The 24,467-nt window shown below is 46.9% G+C and overlaps 1 protein-coding gene across 1 annotated transcript; it reads right to left on the bottom strand.

Moving 5' to 3' along the window:
* Positions 1-349: 349 nt before the first annotated feature.
* On the bottom strand, positions 350-22,651 carry PRIM1 (DNA primase subunit 1). The gene is made up of 13 exons (XM_033142630.1): positions 22,537-22,651; positions 21,028-21,185; positions 20,522-20,628; positions 18,643-18,716; positions 17,086-17,222; positions 15,728-15,786; positions 13,046-13,155; positions 12,375-12,466; positions 11,825-11,957; positions 11,414-11,483; positions 9,426-9,517; positions 6,968-7,110; positions 350-424 (listed from the first exon to the last, which is right to left on the bottom strand). Exons 1-13 carry the CDS (start codon positions 22,637-22,639, stop codon positions 350-352), a joined length of 1,353 nt encoding a protein of 450 aa, XP_032998521.1. The 5' UTR covers positions 22,640-22,651.
* Positions 22,652-24,467: the final 1,816 nt, after the last annotated feature.

Consider the following 24,467-nt stretch of genomic DNA (forward strand, 5'->3'; position numbering starts at 1 on the left):
CTGGGTCTGTAAAATGTGAAATAAGTATTCTACAAATACAAATAAATACTAATTGTCTCATATCTTAGGAACCACTTTGTGAGATAGAGGAAGTTCTTTCTTGAGTTGGTAGGTTTATATATACATATACTTAGGACTTGCAGTATATACATATACTAAGGACTAGCAATGACACAGCGCTTATACAGTTCAAAAACCCTTCATGTCGTTTTTTCCTGTTAAGCCTTGAAAAGTGGTCAACATTGATGGTGGGAAATTGAGGCAAGATTGTGGCTTGCCTATCTAGCGAGTCTGTGGCAGAAGCAAGTTTCAAACCAGGGGAAGTCGGATTTCTAGCTGAGTCTCAAAGTCACCGGTCTTCACAAGCTCTCATGTACTTTACTTTGGAGAGGGTTATCTCCAGAATGATAGCCACATCAACCCACTGCAGGGGGGAAAAGTGTGTTGTGGCACATTTAAAGGCTAACAAATCTATTGTGGCTTAATTGGGGGGGGGGGGGCTGAGTCTACTTTGTCAGACTATTTATACATAGTCTGGCTTTTCTTCCCCAAAGGAGCCTACTTGATGCATAATGTTGACCACAGTGGGTAGTTGGGCAAGCATATAGGTAGTCAGTTCTATTTTTCTAGAAAAAGGGGTGTCAGAACTCACCATGAACACCTCCCTCGTCCTCTTAGAATGGCAATGGTGCCCACCTGAGAGGTGCCAGAACAGAGCTCTGGCAAGTTCCGGCTGGGGGGGGGGGAAGCCCTGTAACATACCATACACGGGTGGCACTGTGGGTTAAACCACAGAGCCTAGGGCTTGCCGATCAGAAGGTCAGCGGTTCAAATCCCCGCGACAGGGTGAGCTCCCGTTGCTCGGTCCCTGCTCCTGCCAACCTAGCAGTTCGAAAGCATGAAGTTCAAGTAGATAAATAGGTACCGCTCCGGTGGGAAGGTAAACGGCGTTTCCGTGCGCTGCTCTGGTTCGCCAGAAGCGGCTTTGTCATGCTGGCCACATGACCCGGAAGCTGCACGCTGGCTCCCTCGGCCAATAAAGCGAGATGAGCGCCGCAACCCCAGAGTCATCCGCCACTGGACCTAATGGTCAGGGGTCCCTTTACCTTTAACATACCTGAGTATGTTAGAACGTGTGTGTGTTTTACTAGAAAAAACCTCACCCCTAATAATACAGTAGGATATAGCTGAAAAAGGGAGCACATGAATACAATATTCCATCCAAGTTGGTGTGATGCTTTCCCAACCCCCAGTCCTTGGGTGATAAATTAGCAGTGCAAGAAAAGTATAAACATCAGAAGTGGAACAGTTACTTTTTGTACTGAGAACACAATTCCCAGTGTCATTTTAGATTTATGGTACCCTGTGACTCGTTTTCACCGCAAGAACAGCCACATCTGTGGAATTTATTTTCTTGAAGACGAAGGACCATAGCTCAGTGGCAGAACATCTGGCCTGCCTGCAGATGGGCCCAGGTCCAGTCCCTGGGGTCTCCAGAATAAAGCTGGGAAACCTGCCAGTGAAAAGTAGGCAATACAGAGCGAGATGGATTTATGGTTTGACTCAGTGTAAGGCATCATCCTATGCTTGTATGTCGAGGACAGCTTTTGTAGCCTGCATGTTCTTTGTGGGCCTTCACAGTTTCTTATAACCCTTGAAAAAAAGCAATACTAAATGCTTCTGAATGAAACCTCAGCTGCTACTTTTGCCACCTGTGGCAATATGCATGGATGAAAGATGTTACAGCACAAAAAAGGGTGAATTCTTATCACGTATAAGGTGAATAATGCTGAGCATGATTTCTGGCAAGGCTTATACTTCAAGAGCTGAAAAATAGATGGCAGAATTCTGCAAATGCATAGTTTGTGTGCAATCACAATTTTAATCACAACAACCCTCCATTTGTTTTGTAAAGATTTCTGTATGCTGACTGTTAATTAAAACAATACAAAAAAGTTTTTAGGTACAATGTAATAAATGAACGGGAAACATACCGACAGCACCAAGAAGGGGAAATTGTAGTTTAAAACTACTATAAAGGCTGTAATGACAGTTTGTATCTTTTGCCTTAGAAAGACAAAAGAGTAACAGTAAGAGCTCACCACACCTGCAGACTGTGCCGCTGCTCCACTTCTACCAAAAAAAGAAGTCAGATTTGCTGCAGCCTGAGAAAAGAAACAGCCATGGGGGAATGGAGGACAACTCTGATGGATGCTGCTGCTGTGTATATGCCCTATAAAAAGGAAAGTGTTTGAGTGGTAGACTCGTAATCTGGTGAACCGGGTTTGCGTCTCCACTCCTCCACATGCAGCTGCTGGGTGACCTTGGGCTAGTCACACTTCTAGTGTGACTTGGGCTAGTGTGGTGTAGTGGTTAAGAGCGGTAGACTCGTTATCTGGTGAACCGGGTTCGTGTCTCCACTCCTCCACATACAGCTGCTGGGTGACCTTGGGCTAGTCACACTTCTCTGAAGTCTCTCAGCCCCACTCACCTCACAGAGTGTTTGTTGTGGGGGAGGAAGGGAAAGGAGAATGTTAGCCGCTTTGAGACTCCTTCGGGTAGTGAAAAGCGGGATATCAAATCCAAACTCTTCTTCTCCTTTGCCCCAGACTGTGTATGTGTGTGTGTGTGTATTGGTTGGAGCTATCCTTTCACTCAGCCCTGCTGGCCTCTACTTGTGGAGGGATGCTAGTGTCCCTCCCATCAGCATTTCCACACAAACATGCAGGTAGGAGTGATGCTGGCAAAAAGCCCTGATGTGGGGCATTCACTGGGCCCAGTTGCTGCCTCAACTTCAGGCTGCTTGTTCCCCGCATCTGTGCTGACTTGGCAGGGCTGCACATGAGGTGGTGGCCTGGCCACTCCATTAAGTACTGTTGGGCAGCAGCCATGGTTGGGATTACACCCCTAGTGAGGCAATTCCACACTAACTGCCTGGTGTGGAAGCCCCCTGGGGACTTGCAGGCTGTTGCTGTTTTGTGGGTAGAATTCAGTCTTATACCAGAAAATTCAGGCAACATAATTAGAGAGAATCTGATACTCTTGTGCCATTAACCTACTTCTGCCCAACCACCCCACTCCAAATATCTTTTTTTTTTTTTGCAGTAAGGAACATGGTAGGAAAATATGCTAGGAAGTATGGGATAAGAGGGACGAGGGTGGCGTTGTGGTCTAAACCACTGAGCCTCTTGGGCTTGCCGATCAAAAGGTCGGCGGTTTGAATCCCCGCGACGGGGTGAGCTCCCGTTGCTCGGTCCCAGCTCCTGCCAACCTAGCAGTTCAAAAGCATGTCAAAGTGCAAGTAGATTAATAGGTACCGCTCTGCTGGGAAGGTAAACGGTGTTTCCATGCGCTGCTCTGGTGTCGGTGTTCTGTTGACGGCTTAGTCATGCTGGCCACATGACCCGGAAAACTGTCTGCGGAGCGGACAAACGCTGGCTCCCTCGGCTTGTAAAGCGAGATGAGCGCCGCAACCCCAGAGTCGTTCACGACTGGACTTAACTGTCAGGGGTCCCTTTACCTTTACGGGATAAGAATCGCTTGACAAAGATCCACAGCACACATTTAAAGCACATGGCACCATCCAAAGAATCCTGGTCACTGTGTTAAGGGGGCTGGGAATTGTGACTCCATGCGGGGGAAACTAGTCATGTGTTAGATGTGCTTTTAATGTATGGTGTTGCTCTCCATGCAGACAAATGCTCATTAAGAAGCCAATGTCCTCTAACCTCTCCGCAAACTTTCTTCAAACAAAATAGAAAATTGTTTCCAATAGCACCTTAGAGACCAACTGAGTTTGTTCTTGGTATGAGCTTTCGTGTGCATGCACACTTCTTCAGATACACTGAAACAGAAGTCACCAGATCCTTAAATATAGTGAGGGAGTGGGGAGGGGTATTACTCAGAAGGGTGGTGGGAATGGGTGATCGGCTGATAGGTGTGGAAAACCTGTTGACGACTCTTAACGGCTGCAATTAGTCTTTCAGGGAAAGGCAAGGGGTGAGATGGCTAAAGATAGCTTTGTTATGTATAATGAGATAAGAATCCAATGTCTTTGTTCAGACCAGGTTTCTCCATGGTTTTAAGTTTGGTGATTAGTTGCAATTCTTCAAACAAATCAGGGTGATTGCTTAACGAGCAGGACATCTGGAAGCAACCCCTTGTGTCTATGCAACCATCTGAGGAAACACATGTAAACTGCAAGAGAGTAGGTTCTCCCCTCCTTTCAGACCGTATGCAAGCTCACAACTTTTGTGGGTCTTTTGAAAAAAATTTATTTATGAAAATGTAAAGATTTTAGGGCAACGGAGCTTTAAATACAAAGAAAAACAAAAAGGACAACATGAAACAAATTCATTCTAAGATGATAAATAAACAGTCTTAACATTTAGCCTGTACAGAATTAAAAGAAAGATAATAACAACAGGAAAGTGGGAAAGGCACTGTTGGTTACAGCATAGATGTTGCGTACATGGAGCAAAGCTGCTCAGCCTGCTTTCTGGTGGGCGATTCGCGCATGGCTATTACGCACACTTCCTGTAACCCTCTCCTGACTTCCCCCCTATACCTTTGTCACAATAATTCCTTTTGGAGCACCCTTAAGGCCTTATGCTGCTTTATTGTAATACCTGCAACTCAGAGACTGATTTAGGCTGCAAACCTAATGTCACTCACCTGGGAGCAAGACCCACTGAATTCAATAGGGCATACTTCCAAGTAGACATGGCTAGGATTATGCTGTGTTTCAGTGGGTATGGCCAAAAGTTTGTGTAGCCCCGGCAGAATCTCTGTGTTGCGTCGACTTAGCTTTTGCTTTCTTTCTGCTGCTAATAAAAATCAGCGGAGTCTTTGGTAGCGGGGGGGGGGGGGGGCAGAAAAAAAGGCTTGGAGGCAGATTAGGCTGTTGGGCTGAGAAATAGCCACTGCTGCCTTGACACATGACCTGCAGGTGGAATTTAGCTTGGTGGCTCACATGCAGAGCAGGTCTGTTCTAGTGCCTCTCTTGGGGGCAAAATGCAAACTCTTGAGAATGAAAAGCTGCCCAGATGTTTACAGAAAATACCTAGCTTACATTCATTCATTAACTCAGGATCGTTAATCTAAGAGGCATCCTACTCAAAAGCAAATGCATACTGAACTTTCTGCATTTAAAAAAATGGCGGCAGGGGACAAAACCAACAAGAACTGTACTGGAAAAGAGAGGATGATGAGATAACCAGGGCTGCTTAGCACATTGCCTGTTGCCTCTTTTGCCATAAACGTGCCACAATGTTTTCTGCCGAGTCCTGCACATCTGATTCTTGGTAACCAAATCAAGCCTTCAAAGTACCAACCAGAGTTTCCTGTTATTTGAAACACCACCACACCACACCATTTTTCTGTGCTAGTATATAATATAAACTCTTCTTTTATCTCCTACCAGTGAAAGACACATCATGTTGAGTAGGCTCCCACCTTACGCAGAATTTGAACACTACTGACGAATGTTTAAATTTTAATCATGTGGGTAATTTACATCAGGTCCTTTTGCCACATGGGATCTGAATTCTGCTGCTGGCCCCTACAAGACTGTGAGCGCCCAATTCTATTCTAATCACCAGCCTTTGGATTGGGGGGGGGGATTATTACAGTACTTTGGTCTGCTTCTGTAAATGGGAGTGGTTGGCTGCTGCAAGAATCTAACAAGGCAGCTAAAAATACGTTCCACTGCAGATGAACACAGCTGTCTGACTGCATGAAAGGGTCCTCATTACTGTGCATTGAATGTCGAAAAAAACTTCAGAAATCCAGTTGCACGTCTAAAAAGAGAAAATATACTGGTAAGGCATAGTTCAAAGGTATTATCCAACATGTTCTGTAACGAATTAATAACAATAGCTATTATTCTGCCCTTCACCCTAAGGCTACAGGGCAGGTTGAAAAAATTGGAATACAATATTTAAAATAGTTTAAAACAACTTACAAAAGTCATGTCCCAATTTATTTGTTTTTAAAGTTACAGAACTCTTAGGTGGCTGCAGGGAAAAGGCGCCAAACAGAAGTTGAGGAACGTATCATTGATCACCCACCCACAAAAGTGGAGTATCTGCAGAATGAACATCCACACCACAATGTCTTTGCACAATGGTTCTAGAGTTCTGAATATTGTTGGATTTTTTTGCAGCAAGTTTAAAAAAAAGAACAGGGATGATGAGGGACATAAACTGGAAACCTGACGCAATGATGGCATTGTTTCTGGGGCTTTTTTTGAGGATCAGTATAAATAGTACGGCCAGCACTATAAAAGGCATGTCTGGAGGGGCCCTTAAACAAAGCAAACAAAACAGCATTGTTGCCCAAAATAGCCCGGTGCCGATTTCCCTGCTCTGTAGCATGCAATACAATGTTCCCTGCCATCTGGACATCACTATGCTGTGTTTCCCTGGCCTCCACTAGAAGCAGCCAGTTACGTAAAACAGAGAAGCCCAGTGTAACGACACCAGCGGAAGTTGTACCACCTTAGGGGGGTGGCAATGAGAAAGCTAGGGCAGCTGTTTTGGGTGCCAGAACCACATTTCTTATTTGTGGTTTTGCCTTCAGCCTAAGGCTGTGTACATGCCATACCCTCCCAAATAATCCTGGGGTCTGTAGTTTGTTAAGGGTGCTGGGAATTGTAGCTCTGTGAGGGGCAATCTACAGGTCCCTGGATTCCGTGTGTGTGTGTGTGTGTGTGTGTGTATGTATGCACTTTAAATGTATGGTGTGTACATAGCCTCTGTCACAGAGCAAAATAAGCCAGAGTCCAAAATCAAGACGTACAAGAATAACCAAAGAAAATTTCAAAGTGAAGGATGCAACAGAGCTGTGGTACATATCTTCTGCAAAGCAAGGGTGTTCTGTAAAAAAACAAACAACCTTCTAAAGTGTGTTTATGGGTCCCCAGTAAAACTGACTGCAAACAGGGGTAATAAACGTTTAGGAATATCACAGACGGCACAGGGCCAACCCTCTCATTCTGACTCAAACCCTTACCGCTAGCCTTGAGACGTTCCTTTTTGTGAGATTTTTCCATTTCCTCCAGGAACTGCTCAAAGACTTTCACGTATGGAGCCAGGCTGGTTTTCTTGTAATCTATAAACAGAAGACATACAACAAAGCATGTGGTCAGGCTGTTCACTTTCCATGCTAAACTAAGTCATCTGTACACACAGCTGGGGAAGCTGTGGCCCTCCAGATATTATTGGATTCTGACTCCCGTGAGCCCTAGGTTGGCACTGCCAATGCTCAGGGATTATAGGAGATGTAGTCTAACAACCGCAGGAGGGTCACAGGTTCCCTATGCCCTTTTACAACAGAAAGCAGGAGCATGTGGCTGCATAGACACCATCCGTCTAAAGCACACACACTTAATAATCCTGCAAACTGTTGTTTACCCTGCAGAGAGCTAGAATTCCTAGCACCCTTAACAAAGTACAGCCCCCAGAATTGGTTGCTGAGGTGCTTTAGATGTGTGGTGTATACAATCTGTGTCTCATCTGCTCCTGAAAGTAAGGGACACGTATCAGCTTTATCCACTAGATGGAGATGTTTTGATACACTTTCCCCAGCCTGCTCTGAGCCAGCTGGGAGAAAAGATTTCAAGCAGCAGAGCTAAGGCAGGGTGAGATTTTTTCCCATCTTTCCCTGCCACCCTCCATGTGCTCTGATCAGCGTTAAAAAGTCAGTCTCCTAATCTCACATTCTAGCCCATGGGTCAGCAAACTAAGGCCCGCGGGCCAGATCAGGCCCAATTGCCTTCTGGATCCGGTCCGCGGACAGTCCAGGAATCGCCGCGTGCATCTCCAGCATGTGCGTTCTTTCCCTCTCCCTCACACGCCGCTGCCTCCTCCCTCCCTCCTCCTGGCTTCTCCCCGCCCTGCCTAGAGGAGGAAGGGGGCGGGGCTTTGTTGCTGCCAGCAGCAGAGCGCTCGAGCGCCTGCCATTTTAAGCAGCCCCTCTCCAGAGCCCTTTCGCACGCCGCTCATCATCCCTCTGCCGCCATCAGCCCCTGCCGCTCGCAAGACACAGGTAAGCAGCCACCGGGGCTCGTGGTGCTCTTGCATCCTTTTTCTTCTCCAAAATAAAGTCTGGCCTCCCACAAGGTCTGAAGAACAGTGGACCGGCCCCCCGCTGAAAAAGTTTGCTGACCCCTGTTCTAGCCAAAGAGGCTATAAATACGCACATGTCAGGGTTTGGCCCTGAATGCGTGTGACATGTAACTCTGAGGCCAAGCCCATTGCAGGGTTATGTAAGAACTCAATGAATGCTGTATATCTTTTCTTCCTTTTGGATAACAGACATTACATTTGTGCAACAGGACTCCCCCCCCCCCAACAATTTACTCTGAAGCCCTGGGAGAACCCCTACAACAGATTTAAGGGTTCGGAGGGGGGGGAGGGGAAGAACATTTCACATGCAAGCAGAAATCTTTGTGCTTACAGAACGATTGCCATTGGATCCCACTCATTATTTATTATTTCTTTATAGGTGAGATTCAACCAATGGGTCCTGTCAGCTTCTGTGATGGGTCCCCCCCCCAAAAAAAATCTCCTCCTTGGTGGCTTAGTGGGTGGTGGTTTGGCAAAACCCTGGAACATTGCTTGGTGGGGGAAAGAGATTGTCCTTTCTGGCGAGTGAAAATGCTTGCACTGAAGAAACATAGCACAATATGTGCTATGCCTTTTCTCCCAAGTCCAAGGCAGCAAACAGAAAAATGTTAAGTCAACACGGTATAAAAAAAAACAAAAAAACATACAGTACAGTCATACCTCGGAAGTTGAACGGAATCCGTTCTGGAAGTCCGTTTGACTTGCAAAACGTCTGGAAACCAAGGCGCGGCTTCCGATTGGCTGCAGGAAGCTCCCTGCAGCCAACCGGAAGCCGTGACAGCTAAGCCGGAAGTTTGGATGCCAAAGAACATTCACAAACCGGAACACTCATTTCCGGGTTTGTGTCATTCGGAAGCTGAAACGTTCGACTCGCAAGGCGTTCGTCAACCAAGTTACGACTGTACTTAAAACATTTCTAAAAAAAACAATTAAAAACCCATCTTAAAACTTCTAAGGATCGCCATGTTGTTATGATTGTACAGTGGAACCTCGGTTTTTGAGCGCCTCGGAAGCAGAATGTTTCAGAACACTGAAAACCGAAAACCCAGAAGTAATTGCTTCCGTTTTCAAACGCACCTCGGAAGTCGAACAGCTTCTGCGGCGCGTTTTTCCATTTGCAACATTGAAATTGCCGACAGCCCTTTGCGCCTCGGTTGTCAAACGTTTCAGAAGTCTTCCGGAAAGGATTATGTTTGACAACCGAGGTTCCACTGTATACGTTTTAATATTGCCTTATTACAATCTCATGTTTGAAAGTGGGTGAAGATTTCATAAGGTCTTATGCTGCCTTCTACGGACCTCTGCTTCGCCGAGAGTTTTCGGGCTCCCCTTCATTTTCTTTTGCACCTTCCTCGTCATTGCTAACTGTGTCCAGCTCGTGACAGAGGCGGCTAAAACAAAACAGAAACATCAGGAATGCCACAAAACCTGGTAAAAGGTAAAGGTAAAGGACCCCTGACAGTTAAGTCCAGTCGCAAACGACTCTGGAGCTGTGGCACTCATCTCGCTTTACTGGTCGAGGGAGCTGGCGTTTGTCCGCAGACAGTTTTTCCAGGTCATGTGGCCAGCATGACTAAAACGCTTCTGGCAAAACCAGAGCAGCGCACGGAAACGCCATTTACCTTCCCCACTAAATTATTACTGGCTGACAACATTAGCCTTTGTATACTGGATACACCAGTTAAAATAATCAAATTTATCCATCCTTAAAGAAATTAGCCCTGAGTGCTCACTGGAAGGACAGATCCTGAAGTTGAGGCTCCAGTACTTTGGCCACCTCATGAGAAGAGAAGACTCCCTGGAAAAGACCCTGATGTTGGGAAAGATGGAGGGCACAAGGAGAAGGGGACGACAGAGGACAAGATGGTGGGACAGTGTTCTCGAAGCAACTAGCATGAGTTTTGCCCAACTGCGGGAGGCAGTGAAAGATAGGCGTGCCTGGCGTGCTCTGGTCCATGGAGTCACGAAGAGTTGGACACGACTGAACAACAGCAACAAGTAGTAGTTTCTGGGGCAGCAGAACACAGGTGTTGAAAAGCTAAACAGAGCAGGCACCAGGCAAGCCTCTCTAGGGAGAGCCTCTTCCCAAGGCTCTCTTCCTACCTGCCTCAGCTCCAACGGTGGGGACATGGGCGAAACCTCCCCCAGAAAATCCACTTTCACAGGGAAACAGCAAGCAGATTTTAAAGACTGAGAGTGAATTAGGTAGAATTGGACGTTACATAAACAAACTGTATGGACTTGAAACAAGATTTGGAATGATTTAATAGCAATGGAGGACTTCCGGCTGGTAATGGCGCAGCAAAGATTAATTGCCGAGGAGAACTCGTGAAGCTGAACACCTTTTCAAAGGGAGAAGCCAGCCTTGATGGACGATTGATAGTGGAATTTATGGAGGAAAGGGGTGGATGGAATGCGTGCAGGGGAGAGAGCTGTGCTAAGAAGTTCGGTCTGTAATAGAAGGAGGAGAAGATGGCGCAGTCCGGAATGTGGCATTTGGAATGAGAGTGACTTTATCCATACAGAGACATTACTTATTATAATCGTGTCTGCTTGCTGGCATATATCAGAGGCTGTGAAAGTATTGGACTGTGAATGCAACTGGAAGAGATGAGAAAAGTGCTCCGGAGTCCGAGACATGGGGAGTCCACAAATTATAAAAATTTGGCATAATTGGAATTGTTTTAATTAATTGATTGGTAATTGGAGAAATATATTGGAAAATCAATAAATATGATTTAAAAAACAAAAACAAAACTTCAGTGATTGCAACTACTGATTTCAAAACTGCACCGATTTTGTTTGTTTGTTTGTTTCTTAGAATTCCCAAGCAACGAAGGGCACAAGGCTGCTCGTCGACTAAGTAATGGAGAATGTTGTCTTGTGGCTGCAGAGAAATGAGGGTTAAAGGAAATTAGGAGTAAGAAACAGGAGTTCCCTCCCCTCAGTTAAAAAAGCTAAGGAAACAGTGTTGCCTCTGTTAATGCAAGATGCTGTAATCTTCCTTGTTCAGTGACCTAAAGGTCTAACCACGTGAAGAGCAGCTGATATAGTGTCTTCCAGGTGCTGTTAGAGTACAATGGCCGCCCTTCCTAACCGCTGGCCATGATGGCTGGGGCTGATGGGAGTTGTAGTCCAACAGCCTGCGGAAGCCACCACAGTGGCTATCCCCAGGCTACGCAGTGAAGCTAACACAGACAGCTGGTGCTGCTCTGCGCTCCAAGAGACAAGTAGCAGTGTGTGCTGCACTTCACCTTTCCATGTGCCCAAAGCTGGATCATTCATACCTTATAGTGGGAACAGCAAATGGGTCAAAATCATCCAGTTTCTTCAGGTCGATTGGAACTGAAATACGTCCTAAAGGAGGGCAATGAACAAGTTAGAAGGGGCGTTTCTGGATGCCATCATAGATATAACTCTACATGCTTTTTTTGGGGGGGGGAAGGACAACAATACTGCTACTACCACTGACAACATGGTTTTATCTCACCCTTCCTCCACAGCTCAGAGCGCTGTCATCCTTTCAACAACCCTGCAAGGTAGTTTAGGCAGAGAGACAAGCCAGTGGCCCAAGGACACACAGTGAAGCCGGCACACCTAAGGGGATATGTGAACTCCCAGATCCGAGGCCAAGGCCCTATCCAACACCCTATTAGATCCCCATCTAGACTAAAGGAAGGTATGTTGAAGCAACCCACCTGTTTTGGGGTGAACGCTGAAGGGGCTCTTCAACAAGTGGTTGATTCCTTTGCTGACGTTAATATCTAGCCGCGGAAAGCAGTACTGAAGCATGATCTCAGACTCAGTGTGCACCATTTTCTTGAGTGTGTTCTGGGAAGGAAGAGGAATACTGAATTGGAAAAGGTTCATGCTTGGGAGGATCTTTTGTATTTCACCCCTTTATTAGGAGTCTACAGTCCCGGAGGAAGGGTTGTGCCAACACAGCACCTAAGACCACATGCTGCAACGCTGAACAGTTTTATATTGGGGGCAGGGGTGGAATCAGCCGAAGGGGTTAGTGAGAAGTGCTTTTGTCAAGACAGGGGTTCGAACACTCTGCCCATCCCAACACTAACATTGCTTTCGAATTCAGCTGTCAATCCCACTTCTTGGTCAATAAATAAAACCTTGCCAGCTTCACATGCTGCTTTGTTCCCCATCACCCAGTGCTGGCAGCCTAGGGACTCACCCCAAAGATTCTTATCATGCACACGCCCCCCTGCTACCTCAAGCACCTCAAATACTTACACTGTGTCTTTCCATTGCTTTTGTCAAAAGCTCCCAGCGCTTGACTGAATCGTGCTTTTTAGTGAATTCCAGGAGCAGTTCTTTTCGAACCGGTGGCCAAATCGTTAAGGAGTTTTCAAATCTGGTCCAACTCTTGTGTTACAAAGATTGATGCAAATGTGACACGAAGGCTGGCAACATTACACCTGCCATATGCCACTCCCTTGCAGATTATTGCAATGCTTGGAGACAGACAGGTTGTGCATCCCTAGCAGCGACCAGATGAGGAATGACTGCTGGGAGGAGCGCAGAGAGAAGCAATGCCATGGCGCATCTGCAGCAGCACAACCAGATGCCTTCATCTGCCCCTGTTGCAACAAAACATGTCTCTCCCATATCGGTCTCCAAGCCATAGCAGGTGCTGTAACCTTCCAAAAGTTTGAATTCACCCCCAAAGGCAAACGGATGCCAACAGCAGCAGCAGCAGCAGCAGCAGCCTCCAATACAGGATAAATCTACTTACTGACCTCTGCATCAACACAAGTGCCAGTAAACAGACCCAGGGGTATCTGGATTTTTGCCCCCATGGCTTTGACTATTTCTTGCAGGGAAGGGGCCCTCCGAAAGTTAATGGAATATAACCCCTATCATCCCTGATTTTATGCACGCCCCATAGGCTCTTGAAAGGATATTCTCTGGGACCAAAGCCAACACTTTTTCATAGCTCTCTTTACTTCCAAGAATGTCCTGCTCGACAAGTGCATACTCTCTGAAGTAACGCTTCACCACATTTAGAGATTCGCTGCAACAGAAGAGGGGAAAACATCAGAGTCAGAGGGAAAACTTTCCAGCAGCCCTCAAAAATTATTCATGGCTAAACCGATAGCCCAACTATTGTACGGTGCACCGCTTTGTTCCTCTCTCCAATCTGGACCCCTATGAAAAAAATCCAATCAGGATTTCTAAGATCAATATTTCAAGTATCAAAATGTGTTCCCAATGCAGCCCTACGCCTGGAAACGGGCCTTCACAGGGTTGAAGCTAAAGTGTGGCAAGCTGCTTTTTACTTCTGGCTAAGATTTAATAAGACACCAGTAGGCCTGCTCTCCTTGATACACCGTGATAAATTTCAATCAAGTTGGAGGAAGGGCATCCTTAGAAAACTATCCACATATGGACTCTCTTCAGGGCATCTCTTAAGCCTGGAAATGGGAAGGGCGAAAAATTTAATCAAAGAAAGAATCATTGACACTGAATACCAAAACGATCTTAACCGACTTTCAACAATCTACAGGCCTCTTTATGATCATCAAAGGATGCACTTAGCAAATTACCTCAAGTCATTAGATAACCCTAAACATCGCTGGGCATTTTCCAGGGCCCGGCTTAATGCTCTCCCCTCAGCTCTCTTGTGGGCAGATACAACAAGACCCCGATTGACCAAAGACTATGCCCATGTGAGGGCAACGAGATCGAATCCACTTTTATATTGCCCACTGTATCGTGACTCAAGGAAAGAACTGATCAAACCACTCATGGTGAAACAGCCTGGTTGATCAGAGGAAGCCTACACCAGATACCTTTTAGCTGACAAAGACACAGCGACCACTAGGATTGTTGCAAAAATTTGCTACATAGCGACAAGAATAAGACGCACTGTGATGACAGCAAATACCAGTGACTGATACCCTAGTCGAACTACCGTAGGACCACTGCAGGAATGTCGACAGGTGGTTAAGATCCATCCATAAAAATTCTATAAAACGTTTTAAAATCTGCAAAATTTTAATTGTCATTTTATTAAGCAGATACCAATTATATGAATTGTACTGTACAATTTTCTTGCTGATCTTTGACCGTATTAAAGATTTATTATGGTGTTTTTTTTAGGGATAACTTTGGTGGAGAGGCATGTGAATGGGCACAAGGAAGGTTACCAAGGGCATGGGTTGAAAGCACAGAAAGTGAACTATGCTATCAATCATCTGGAAGAACAGCATTCCTGCTATGTATACGAAGCTCAATTATCCTCTTATATATACAAAGTTAGTTATCTTTTGCAAGTTGCCTTGGAGTAGGTGGGTGGCCTTTGCCCTGAAAGGTGCAATATGTTTACACACTCACACGCCCACCCACACCCAGTATTTTGGGAAACAGGGAATTTCAGCAGAAACAGCTTGCAACACAGAGGTGACAAAAGCGTCCATGGCATTTCATTTGCTCTTGCCTAGGTCTGGGAAAATCTGTACAGTGGTACCTCCGGCTGCACACAGGATCCGTCCTGGAGCTCCGGTCGGATCCCGAGGAATTCGCAACCGGAGCTGCCTGTTCTGCGCATGCACGCGGCGTGTAGAACGCTCCTGCGCATGTGCGCACCCAGAAAAATACTTCCAGGTTTGCCGCGTTCACATCCTAAAGGATACGCAACCAGAGGTGTGCAAATCCAGAGGTACCACTGTATTGTTGAAGAAGGGAGCGGCACCATAGTATGGCATCATTTTGTAGCATTGCCACATCCAACCCTGGTTAGAAAAGCACGAAAATATTGCTAGAAGGGAAAAGAGCAGGTCTTTGTTCTGTGCAGATTGCACAAATAGGATGCATGCCAATGGGCATACATTCCAGGACTTGCCTGCAGGAGAGGAAATGTAGATATGGCCTCAGAATCAGTAATGTACGTCTGTGTGCACATTGGGATGATGTGAGTTGAGTGGTTAATGTGCATAACAGCTGGCCATTGTGCACATCCACATGGAGAACGTGCACAGAATCTGTCCGTGAAAAGGGCATTCTGCACATTCTCCAGCCGTTATGCATAGTCTTCAACGGGCCTTTCCTCCACTTCACATCTGAATATCTACCCTTGGACTGCATTAACCACAGCCTAACCTAGTTTTAGGGTTTTAGGAGCAGCTCAAAAATTCTCCCATGGCTCAAGGCTCTTATAATAGAGAAGGCTCTTCTCGGCCTCCTGGAAAATAGAAGTGGTTTGCGGTTCAGTGTGAAATTACTCTGTATTGTATACAGAGTACTCTGTATTGTATTTTGGTATTTGTTGGAGGCCGCCCAGAGTGGCTGGGGAGACCCGGCCATATGGGCGGGGTATAAAAAATAAATTATTATTATTATATGAAACAGAACGCCACCGAAGAAAGCTGCCCACGAGCCTCAACAATAGTTGTACCTGTAGCTTCTACTCACCCTTCTCCATCAGAAAGCCACAATGCAGTCCATACCTCCTTATTCCATAGTGGTTCTCAGCACAGCTTAAAACAACACTTTAAACCTGAACATTTGCTGAATAACCAATTCAGAATGTGCAACCTCTCTATGCTAGAAATGCCATAAATTCTCTGGCTGTTGCCTGAACTGACCTGACGAAAGGGTGGATGTTGTCCGGAAGAGTCACCTTCTTGATGGTCTCTTCGCCACCCTGTGAAATATGGAGGTTTGGTTTAGGTTGGTTTATTTAAGCATCTTTCAGTCTATATTTCCAAGTCAGTTTACAAACAAGGGAATATTTAAATACAAAATAAAGAAAACTAGAAGCTCGAAACAGGAAGATTAAAAATGAATCGAAAATGCACCAGAAAATAAAAACATGCAAAATGAGCTCTGGTTAATGTCACTCACCCCTCCACTGAGAGCTAGAAAAGTCATGCTTTATGGGCTTCCCAGAGGCATCTAGTCGGCCAGTGTGAGAACAGTGCTCAAGCAAATGAACCTTTGGCCTGATCCAGCAGGATTTTTAAAGATTGCTTCTGGTCATGTCACAGCTCTGCCTTTCCTTGTCCTAGGGGCATGTCCCAACGTGACAGGCCAGTTGTGGCGGTTTGCTCAACCTGCACAGGTCCCCCAGACGTTTAACGGTCCGTTGATACCTGCGCTCACCACTTTGTTAATTAACCGCTGCCACCAACCAGTCTGTCTGGTATTTACTCAGTTCAGTCAAGGAGAATATTGGAACAAAACTGTTTTATTTGAAGTTTAGTACATAAGCATGTGGTTTCTGAATAAACAGTTCTTTCTTGGTTGTGTTCTTGTTAACAACAGTGCCCAACGATTTCTCCCACCCCTGTTCCTACTCCTTCCCTTGCCACCCTCCTTCCAACCTCTCAATACCCACGACAAGCCCCCAAGTCAAAGACAAAGACCAAGACCCTGACAAAAGACAAGCCCCAAAAGACTAAAGACCTCCCTCCTTCCCAGGGAGAGGTTTATATAGCCCACATAACTCCGCCCCCTAAAGGTTATTCCTTTTAACTCCTTCTATGCCAATCCTAAGTTTGGGTGATCGCCACACCAGTATTGTAGCTTAACTGGGCCACTGATTCTCTGCCCTCCAATTCATTCGGCAGCTCGGTCCAAATTTTTGGTTCCACTTTTGAAGAAAAGTTTTTTTATTTTAATAAAAAAAAAACTAGTTCAGTTGGACGACTCAGATCTCAGTGTGACTTAGATGGAAGGGTGTAAATGGGTTGTTTAAAAATTGGTTTTGTACTGTATTGTTTAAATTTGTTAAATTGTTTTTCTCTGTGTGTATTATGATGAATGTGTTTTGCGATGTGATATGGGCCACATGGCCGAAATAAACCTACCTACCTACCTCTGCCCTCCAGTGTCACATAATCATAGAATCGTAGAGTTGGAAAGGGACCCAAGGGTCATCTAGTCCAACCCCCTGCAATGCAGAAAATAAGTTCCACCTCCTTCTGTCCCAAAGATACCACACCTTCACAAGGGAGAGATATTCCACTGCTGCAGAGCGGAGATTTGAAGACCACTTCCTGACCGATTCGTCACACACCCAGCAATGAACGCCTCTCCGTCCCGAGTACACCCAGAGGCGGTGCTTGATGCCGAAGTCCTCTGGAGTTGCAGAAGAGCAGAGCAGAAAGCACAAAAGTTAATAGCTTTGACAAGAATGCATGAATAAAACCTTAGTGCTGCGAGTGCTCACAGCACTCTGCATGCATCATCCCAGCAATTCTCACAACAGTCCCGTAAGGTAGGCTGCCATTATTATTCTTATATTTCAGATTGGTTGGTGTGTGTGTGTGTGTGAGAGAGAGAGAGAGAGAGAGAGAGCAAGGAGAGACCGAGAGTCAGAGAGAAACTGCCCTTGATCATGGCTAAAGTGAGATTTGAGCAAGCATACCACGTGTGTTAGTATTTATACCAGTAAAGAAAAGAAAGAAAGAGTTTGGATTTGATATCCCGCTTTATCACTACCCGAAGGAGTCTCAAAGCGGCTAACACTCTCCTTTCCCTTCCTCCCCCACAACAAACACTCTGTGAGGTGAGTGGGGCTGAGAGACTTCAGAGAAGTGTGACTAGCCCAAGGTCACCCAGCAGCTGCATGTGGAGGAGCGGAGACGTGAACCCGGTTCACCAGATTATGAGTCTACCGCTCTTAACCACTACACCACACTAGCCCAAGTCACACTAGAAGTGTGACTAGCCCAAGGTCACCCAGCAGCTGCATGTGGAGGAGCGGAGATGCGAACCCGGTTCACCAGATTACGAGACTACCGCTCTTCACCACTACACCACACTGGTGTTAGTAGATACTATCGCCCACACCCCCATACACAAATACAGCAATATAAAATAACAAAAGCATTCCATTGGTACAAAGCATATGAGGAGGGTAAAATGGAAGAGCCAATTCAGCGGTTTAACCATCTGCAGATATTGATGCCGAAAGTTAGGCTGCACCGACTGACAGTAGTAACAGAGGCAAAAGCATGAAAAGGAAAGTCAGGGAGTCCCCATAATCATATGGTTGTAATCATATCCACTAGATATTTAAGGAAAATTGACCTTTCCTCACTGCAGAATGATACATTAGGTACCCTCTTAAAGACACCATTGCAGCCCTAGAATTTGAACATGGAAAAGGAACCGTAGCTTCCATGTCTGTCCTATGTGTCTGCTTGGATCACAAAAGCTGCATCAGCACAGCAATCTGCAGCCTCCTTTCTTTTCAGACCCAGAATCCACCTTTAATCACCATCTGCAGCACAAGCCCCAGTTTTAAAGTTTATAATGCATAAGCTTAATTTGCCCCCCATCTGTTTAGGCTGGAAGTTCCTTGGGAAAAGGACTCACCTTCTTTTGCTTACACTTCCCAAAAAGCTCCACAAAAGCCAGTGGTACTGGATAAATCGTATATTGTGAAAATATGGTACACACTGCTGGAAGCCTCTTAAACGCTGACTTGGGTGAGTCTCTGAAAGAAAGGTGGGCAAAATGGACAGTCTGGCAACAGTGGCCACCGGTCACTTACCCATGAGTGCCCGATCTATGATGCGGATGGCAATGGTCATCAGAGTCCAGCACTTGGGGCAGATCTCTGCAGAGCTGAAAGAAAAGTCATTAAAAAATGAAGCCCTGATTAGTTTAAAAATATAACCCATGACTCCAACCCTTCAAGGAAGCTTAGGTAAAGGAAAAGGGACCCCTGACCATTAGGTCCAGTCGTGTCCGACTCTGGGGTTGCGGCGCTCATCTCGCTTTACTGGCAGAGGGAGGCGGCGTACAGCTTCCGGGTCATGTGGCCAGCATGACTAAGCCGCTTCTGTTGAACCAGAGCAGCGCACGGAAACGCCGTTTACCTACCCGCTGGAGCGGTACCTACTTATCTACTTGTACTTTGATGTGCTTTTGAACTGCTAGGTGGGCAGGAGCTGGGACCGAGCAACGGGAGCTCACCCCGTCGCGGGGATTTGAACCGCTGACCTTCTGATCGGCAAGCCTTAGGCTCTGTGGTTTAACTTGTGGTCTCTTCCAACTCAATGATTCTATGATTCTATGATTCTAACCCACAGCGCCACCTGCATCCCACAAGGAAGCTTACAAAACCATATGAAAACCACAACAACCCGGTTCAGACAATTGTTCTAGACTCTGTGGTTTATGGAACAGTGGGGAAATGTTGGGGCTGAGCACTCGTCCTCTCCTACATTGGCTTAGGTGCCAAGACCCTGGACCACATTAATCCAGAGTTTTATGTTATGTCCAAACTAGGAAGCGCCCCTTAACAAAGAAGGAAGTAAGTCAGGGTGTGATCTGCTAAATGCTCTTCAGCCCAAAGTGGGCAGTGTATTTCTTAACACACACACACACACACACACACACACACACCCAAAGGCACGGAACAAGGAAATCCAAGAGGCTGTTCTATGGCTTCAGGATTCAGTGGGAAGAGGCTCATATGTAAGGAGAGGCAATTTCACTGAACATGAGAAGTCACTTGACACTGTATCTGCACGGTGGACACTCCATGTTCTTGCGTACATTCTGAAGGTTCACAATGGTAAAAAGCATTTTCTTTTAATGAAATAATTATATGATTTTGTGTTGCATCCAACACTTAGATCTAGCATCCTTCTTATTATTAGGTGTGTGGGACAAAACAAAGGGTGGCTTCCATTATCCTGCTCACCTGCAATCTTCCTTGCATGCTGTGTCAGAAGAACAGAGCATTGGGTTGAGTCAGGCTCAGCATGGCAAACTAAATTCTTCCAAGCTCCCAGAAGAGTGTTATTCGGAATTCTTCAGGCCGCAGGCCTATCCAGACTTACCTGGCAGTAAGTCCCATTGAACACAGTGGGACTTACTTCCAGGCAAACATGCACAGGATTGAACTGTCAAGGCTCCTCCAGATGACCTAGCTAGTCATTTGCACAACTGCCCCCTTCTGAATGAATTTCCCTGTCACTTTCCAAACTGCAAAAAGTGTGGTTCTTTTTTAAAGTGGATTTGTTGTGCCAGGGCGACAGAGCCCTTTAACGCTCTTTTACTGTACAAACCTAAAGTTCTGGTATCCACTTGTGTGGGAATCCTTCCCACAAAATACTGACAGTCTAGACTCCCATTTGATGTGCTGTCAAGGTTCAGGGAATGCCCACACATGGAAATAAAAGCACAAAAATAGACAACAAGCTTAAAGTAAAAACAAAACAAGTTTCTAGTCCATAACTGTTACAACAACGCCGGAAGCATAGAAGTGGGCAGCACCTTGTGAAGTTCAGAGCAGAACTCAAGAGTGATCAGTCAATGGAGAGCGAATGCTCTAACCATCTTCCCAAACATATACAATTATCCTCACCATCAAACTGGCTTCCTGTCCCCAAATCACTGTCCCAGAAGGGTAATAAAAATACCTGCAGCATCTTCTAACGTCATCGTAATCTGTCATGTCTATATCAAATACGAGCTCTTTCTCCTGGGCTTGGAAGGCACCCAGGTGTACCATGTTGTGCTGGATGGGCTGCAGGGAAGCGAAAGGGAATAGAAATAACTTAGAAATGATAGCTGCTTGCAGCAATTAAGAATTTTATTTCCCTGCCTTGTGACAGTTAAGTAATTGGGGTTTTTTTTTCAACGTTTCCAGTAACATTATGTTTGATCGTATTTGTACAGTCAACGGGCCAAGTCTTTTTTAAAGCCAGTTAAATGGTGGACTCCAGGGCAGTTTTGAAAACCTTTTCTAAATCATTTTTATAATAGGACTGAGGAACCTGTGGCCCTCCATCTGTTGCTGGACTCCAGTTCCCATCAGCTGCAGCCAGCAATGCTAATGGCCAGTGTGATGATGGGAGTTGTAGTGCAGCAACACCTGGAGATTGATTCCTCGGTCTGGCTTTATAGCATTGAAGTGCATACATACCTTGTGCGAATACACAGCCCCAATGTCAATTTTGTGAGGGCACATTTTCTGGATCTCTTTTTCCAATTCCAAGGGTGTGTTGAAAGACTGGTACCGCACGTAGACGTCATCGCGGAGCGTGAACGAAAACTCCCTTCGCTGAAAGTAATTCTTTGACACTGCAAAAGGAAGATCACATGCTAGTTACACGGTGTAGCAGTTTCTGCTTTGAATCTTAGCTCTTCCACAAGGCCCGCGAGATGGTCTTAGGCAAGATACTGTTCTCCAAGCCCCAGTTCTCCTTTTGCAACACGGTGGAATTAAGACAGCACACCGAACACTCTAAATGTGATATATATACGCTAAGCGTGATTGTACTTTAGTCAGCCAGGCTGGCGATAATTCAGGGAAGTCCATACAACCCTAAGAATTCTGTGGCCAGCAAAATGTTGGGTCCTCCTTAACTGTCCTCTATTAGCTGGGCTGGTCCTCTGTCCAAAAGTGTCTGCTATTTGCACAGCCTTCCAGTACAATTCCACTTTAAAGCTAAATAACAATAAGAAGAGAAAGCAGAGGCCTTGAAGTTGTCCATCATTCGGTCACAGTCTTCCCCACTAATGGTGACCTGTATTGTATTTGTTGTTGTTCAGTCGTGTCCGACTCTTCGTGACTCCATGGACCAGAGCACGCCAGGCAAGCCAATCTTTCACTGCCACCTGCAGTTGGGCCAAACTCATGCCAGTCGCTTCGAGAACACTGTCCAATTTATTGTATTGCACTAATTATATTTGCATTTATGCCAAATACATGAGCACGTGTAAGTTTTATGCATGTCTGTGCTCTCTTTTTTTTACCACACAGGTGGCCAGCTAGGCAATACCAGACAGGGCACAAAGGTGGCAGTGCTCCCTTGTATAGCGCTTCCAAACACAGAACCATAGAACTGTACAGTTGGAAGGGATCCCGGGTGTCATCTAGTCCAACCCCAATGCAGGAAGATGGGGATCGAACCTGAGACCTTGGTGCTATCAGCACCACCCACTAACCAGCTGAGCTGACCGAGTCCGGGAGGTTCTGTATAGATATATACAGCGTAGTTGCTAGTCCCCCTTCCACAAAGCCGCAGAACCTTTTCTTTTGGAAACCCTTTGCCCCTGCATCTTGCAGTTGTGCGTTCCTCAATTAATTCCTCAGTTATTTACAAACTGCGGGAAGAAGCCTGCCCTGGATCTGCAGGCAGCGAATCAATTCACTTAGCTACCCCATTTTCGTTTAACTGGGCGCCTCCTCCCGTTCCAGTGCCCACCATGAAGGGCGAGACCAGGTGCGTTTCTTCGCCTCCTGCATATGCTCAGAGGCACCCGTGTTGCAAGGCTGGGGGGGGGGGGCTGAGCCCCGCCCCGGTGCACTTAAGCGCCTCGACCACCTTCCCCCAAGTTGAGGGCTTCCCTTCCCTTCCCTCTCGCTCGCGCCCTCCGCAACTCCAGGCTCAGCAGCTCGCCTCTTCCTCCCCGCCCGTTCCTTGCTCACCGTCGCCGTAGCGCAGCCACCGCCCGTAAAGGCCGAAGGGGAAGACGCGGCGGTAGTACAGCGGCAAAAGGTCGGGCAGGGAGCCGGGTTCGAAATCTGCCATGTCAAAGAGAAAGCGGAGAGAGAGGGCGCGCGCGCGCGCGCGGGAAAAGCTAGGCTCCGCCTCCCGCCTCTGTAAGAGCCAATCAGAGCAGCGCCCGCCATATATGCACCGCGCTGCAGCGCTTGGGGATTGTGGGAGTTGTAGTTCCGGCGAGGAAAAAGCGGCCTCTGAGGGGCTCTAGCGGCGGTTTGCGAAAATAACCAGTTTATTCACAGACGCAGACATGGAGGGAGGGGGCCACGACGTGGGATATCTCAGTGGGTAGAGCATGAGACTCTTAGTCTTCTTGCATTGCATGGGGTTGGACTAGATGACCCTCAGGGTCCCTACCAACTATACAGTTCTGTAATTTTGTGATTCTAACCTCATGATCGGGTGAAAATAAAAAAAAGCTCTCTCCTTTCTGATGGCAGATGAAGGCTCATATTCCAAGAGGCTTTTGGGAGCGGACTGTTTTTTAAGCGAAAGGTCTTATAATAGTGTTATGCTGTTTTTACTATCTGCATTTTATGGTCTCAGGGTCTCTTTCTTGTGAGTAGGTCTTTGGGAGCCTGCTACCCTGGGAGGATTCCCAAGTTCTTTAAAGCGAGTTGTAACACACACCAGATCAGTTTCTGTTTTCAAGTTCATTTCTCCATTTCGATTTGATTCTATTAGACCCACTATAGAATTGTGGAGATTGTTCATTCTCTCCACAACACTCCTCCTCTTCCTTATGTCCTTGAGCACTGGAAAATAAATGCTGCCATCAAAGTCTGGCCCAGCCTACTCCATGAAGTCTTTCTGCAGCTTTCTTGGGGTAATTCCCACAGGAACGCCATGAGCTGCAACAGGGCTAGAGCTGGAAATTCTGCTGCTACTGTGAGGCAAGGGCAATGCTTATGTCATGAGAATTTATGGGGGGGGGGGTGTCTTGAAAGCACCCCAGATACATTATTTAAGAGATGAACAGAAAGGGGTGACTGTCGTGATGACCATCTTTCTGCCACCCAGAATCCTCTTCTTCAATGCCATGAATGATCCACCACTATAGACTCCCCTTCAGATACCAGACACCCCTCCCTTCTGCCGATATCAGTGGCTCACACCTTCCTCAACACTTCCCCAGCCCTCAGCAGGAAACCAATAATCTTAATTAGGGTCTCAAAGGGGCGGACAAAGACTGCAATCGGATAAGAAGGGGGAGGGACAAGGATTCACCCGGTGTGACAGATTGACCCTAGGGTGGAGGAGTTATCACCTCCTGGCTCAGAAGGAGTTAATCCACCTTCATCTTGACTGACAGTTCATCCTTTAGGGGCGGGGCAGTCCCCGGTTTAAAAGGAGGGAACAGCCGTTTGACGGTGAAGAAGCGCGAGGGTGTGTGGAGACAGGGAAGAAGAAGGGTGTGGGGCCAGGATAGTGATGGTTTAGGTTAGGTTTAGTTTAACATGAAACCAGGGCCGTCTCAAAGGGATCGTGCGCCCTGGCGCGACGATCCCTCGGCGCCCCCGGTGGGCCGCCTCTCCGCCCACCTCCCTCCCGCGCTGGCCGCCCCTCGGGAGGGGGGGTGGGCGAGCGGGGGATGGGGGCGTGGCGCTGCAAGCCGGCCACCCTCCGGAGCCCCAGCTGGAGCGCTGGGAAGGGCGCGCAAAGCCCCACGCTGCTCCAGCGCCACGTCCATCATCCCCCGAGGGGCGGCCAGCGCGGGAGGGAGGTGGGCGAGCGGGGGATGAGGGGCGTGGCGCTGCAAGCCGGCCACCCTCCGGAGCCCCAGCTGGAGTGCTGGGAAGGGCGCGCAAAGCTCCGCGCCGCTCCAACGCCACGTCCATCATCCCCCGAGGGGCGG

The sequence above is a fragment of the Lacerta agilis genome, chromosome 2 (genome assembly GCF_009819535.1).
Source record: "Lacerta agilis isolate rLacAgi1 chromosome 2, rLacAgi1.pri, whole genome shotgun sequence".
Classification (NCBI taxonomy): Eukaryota; Metazoa; Chordata; class Lepidosauria; order Squamata; family Lacertidae; genus Lacerta; species Lacerta agilis.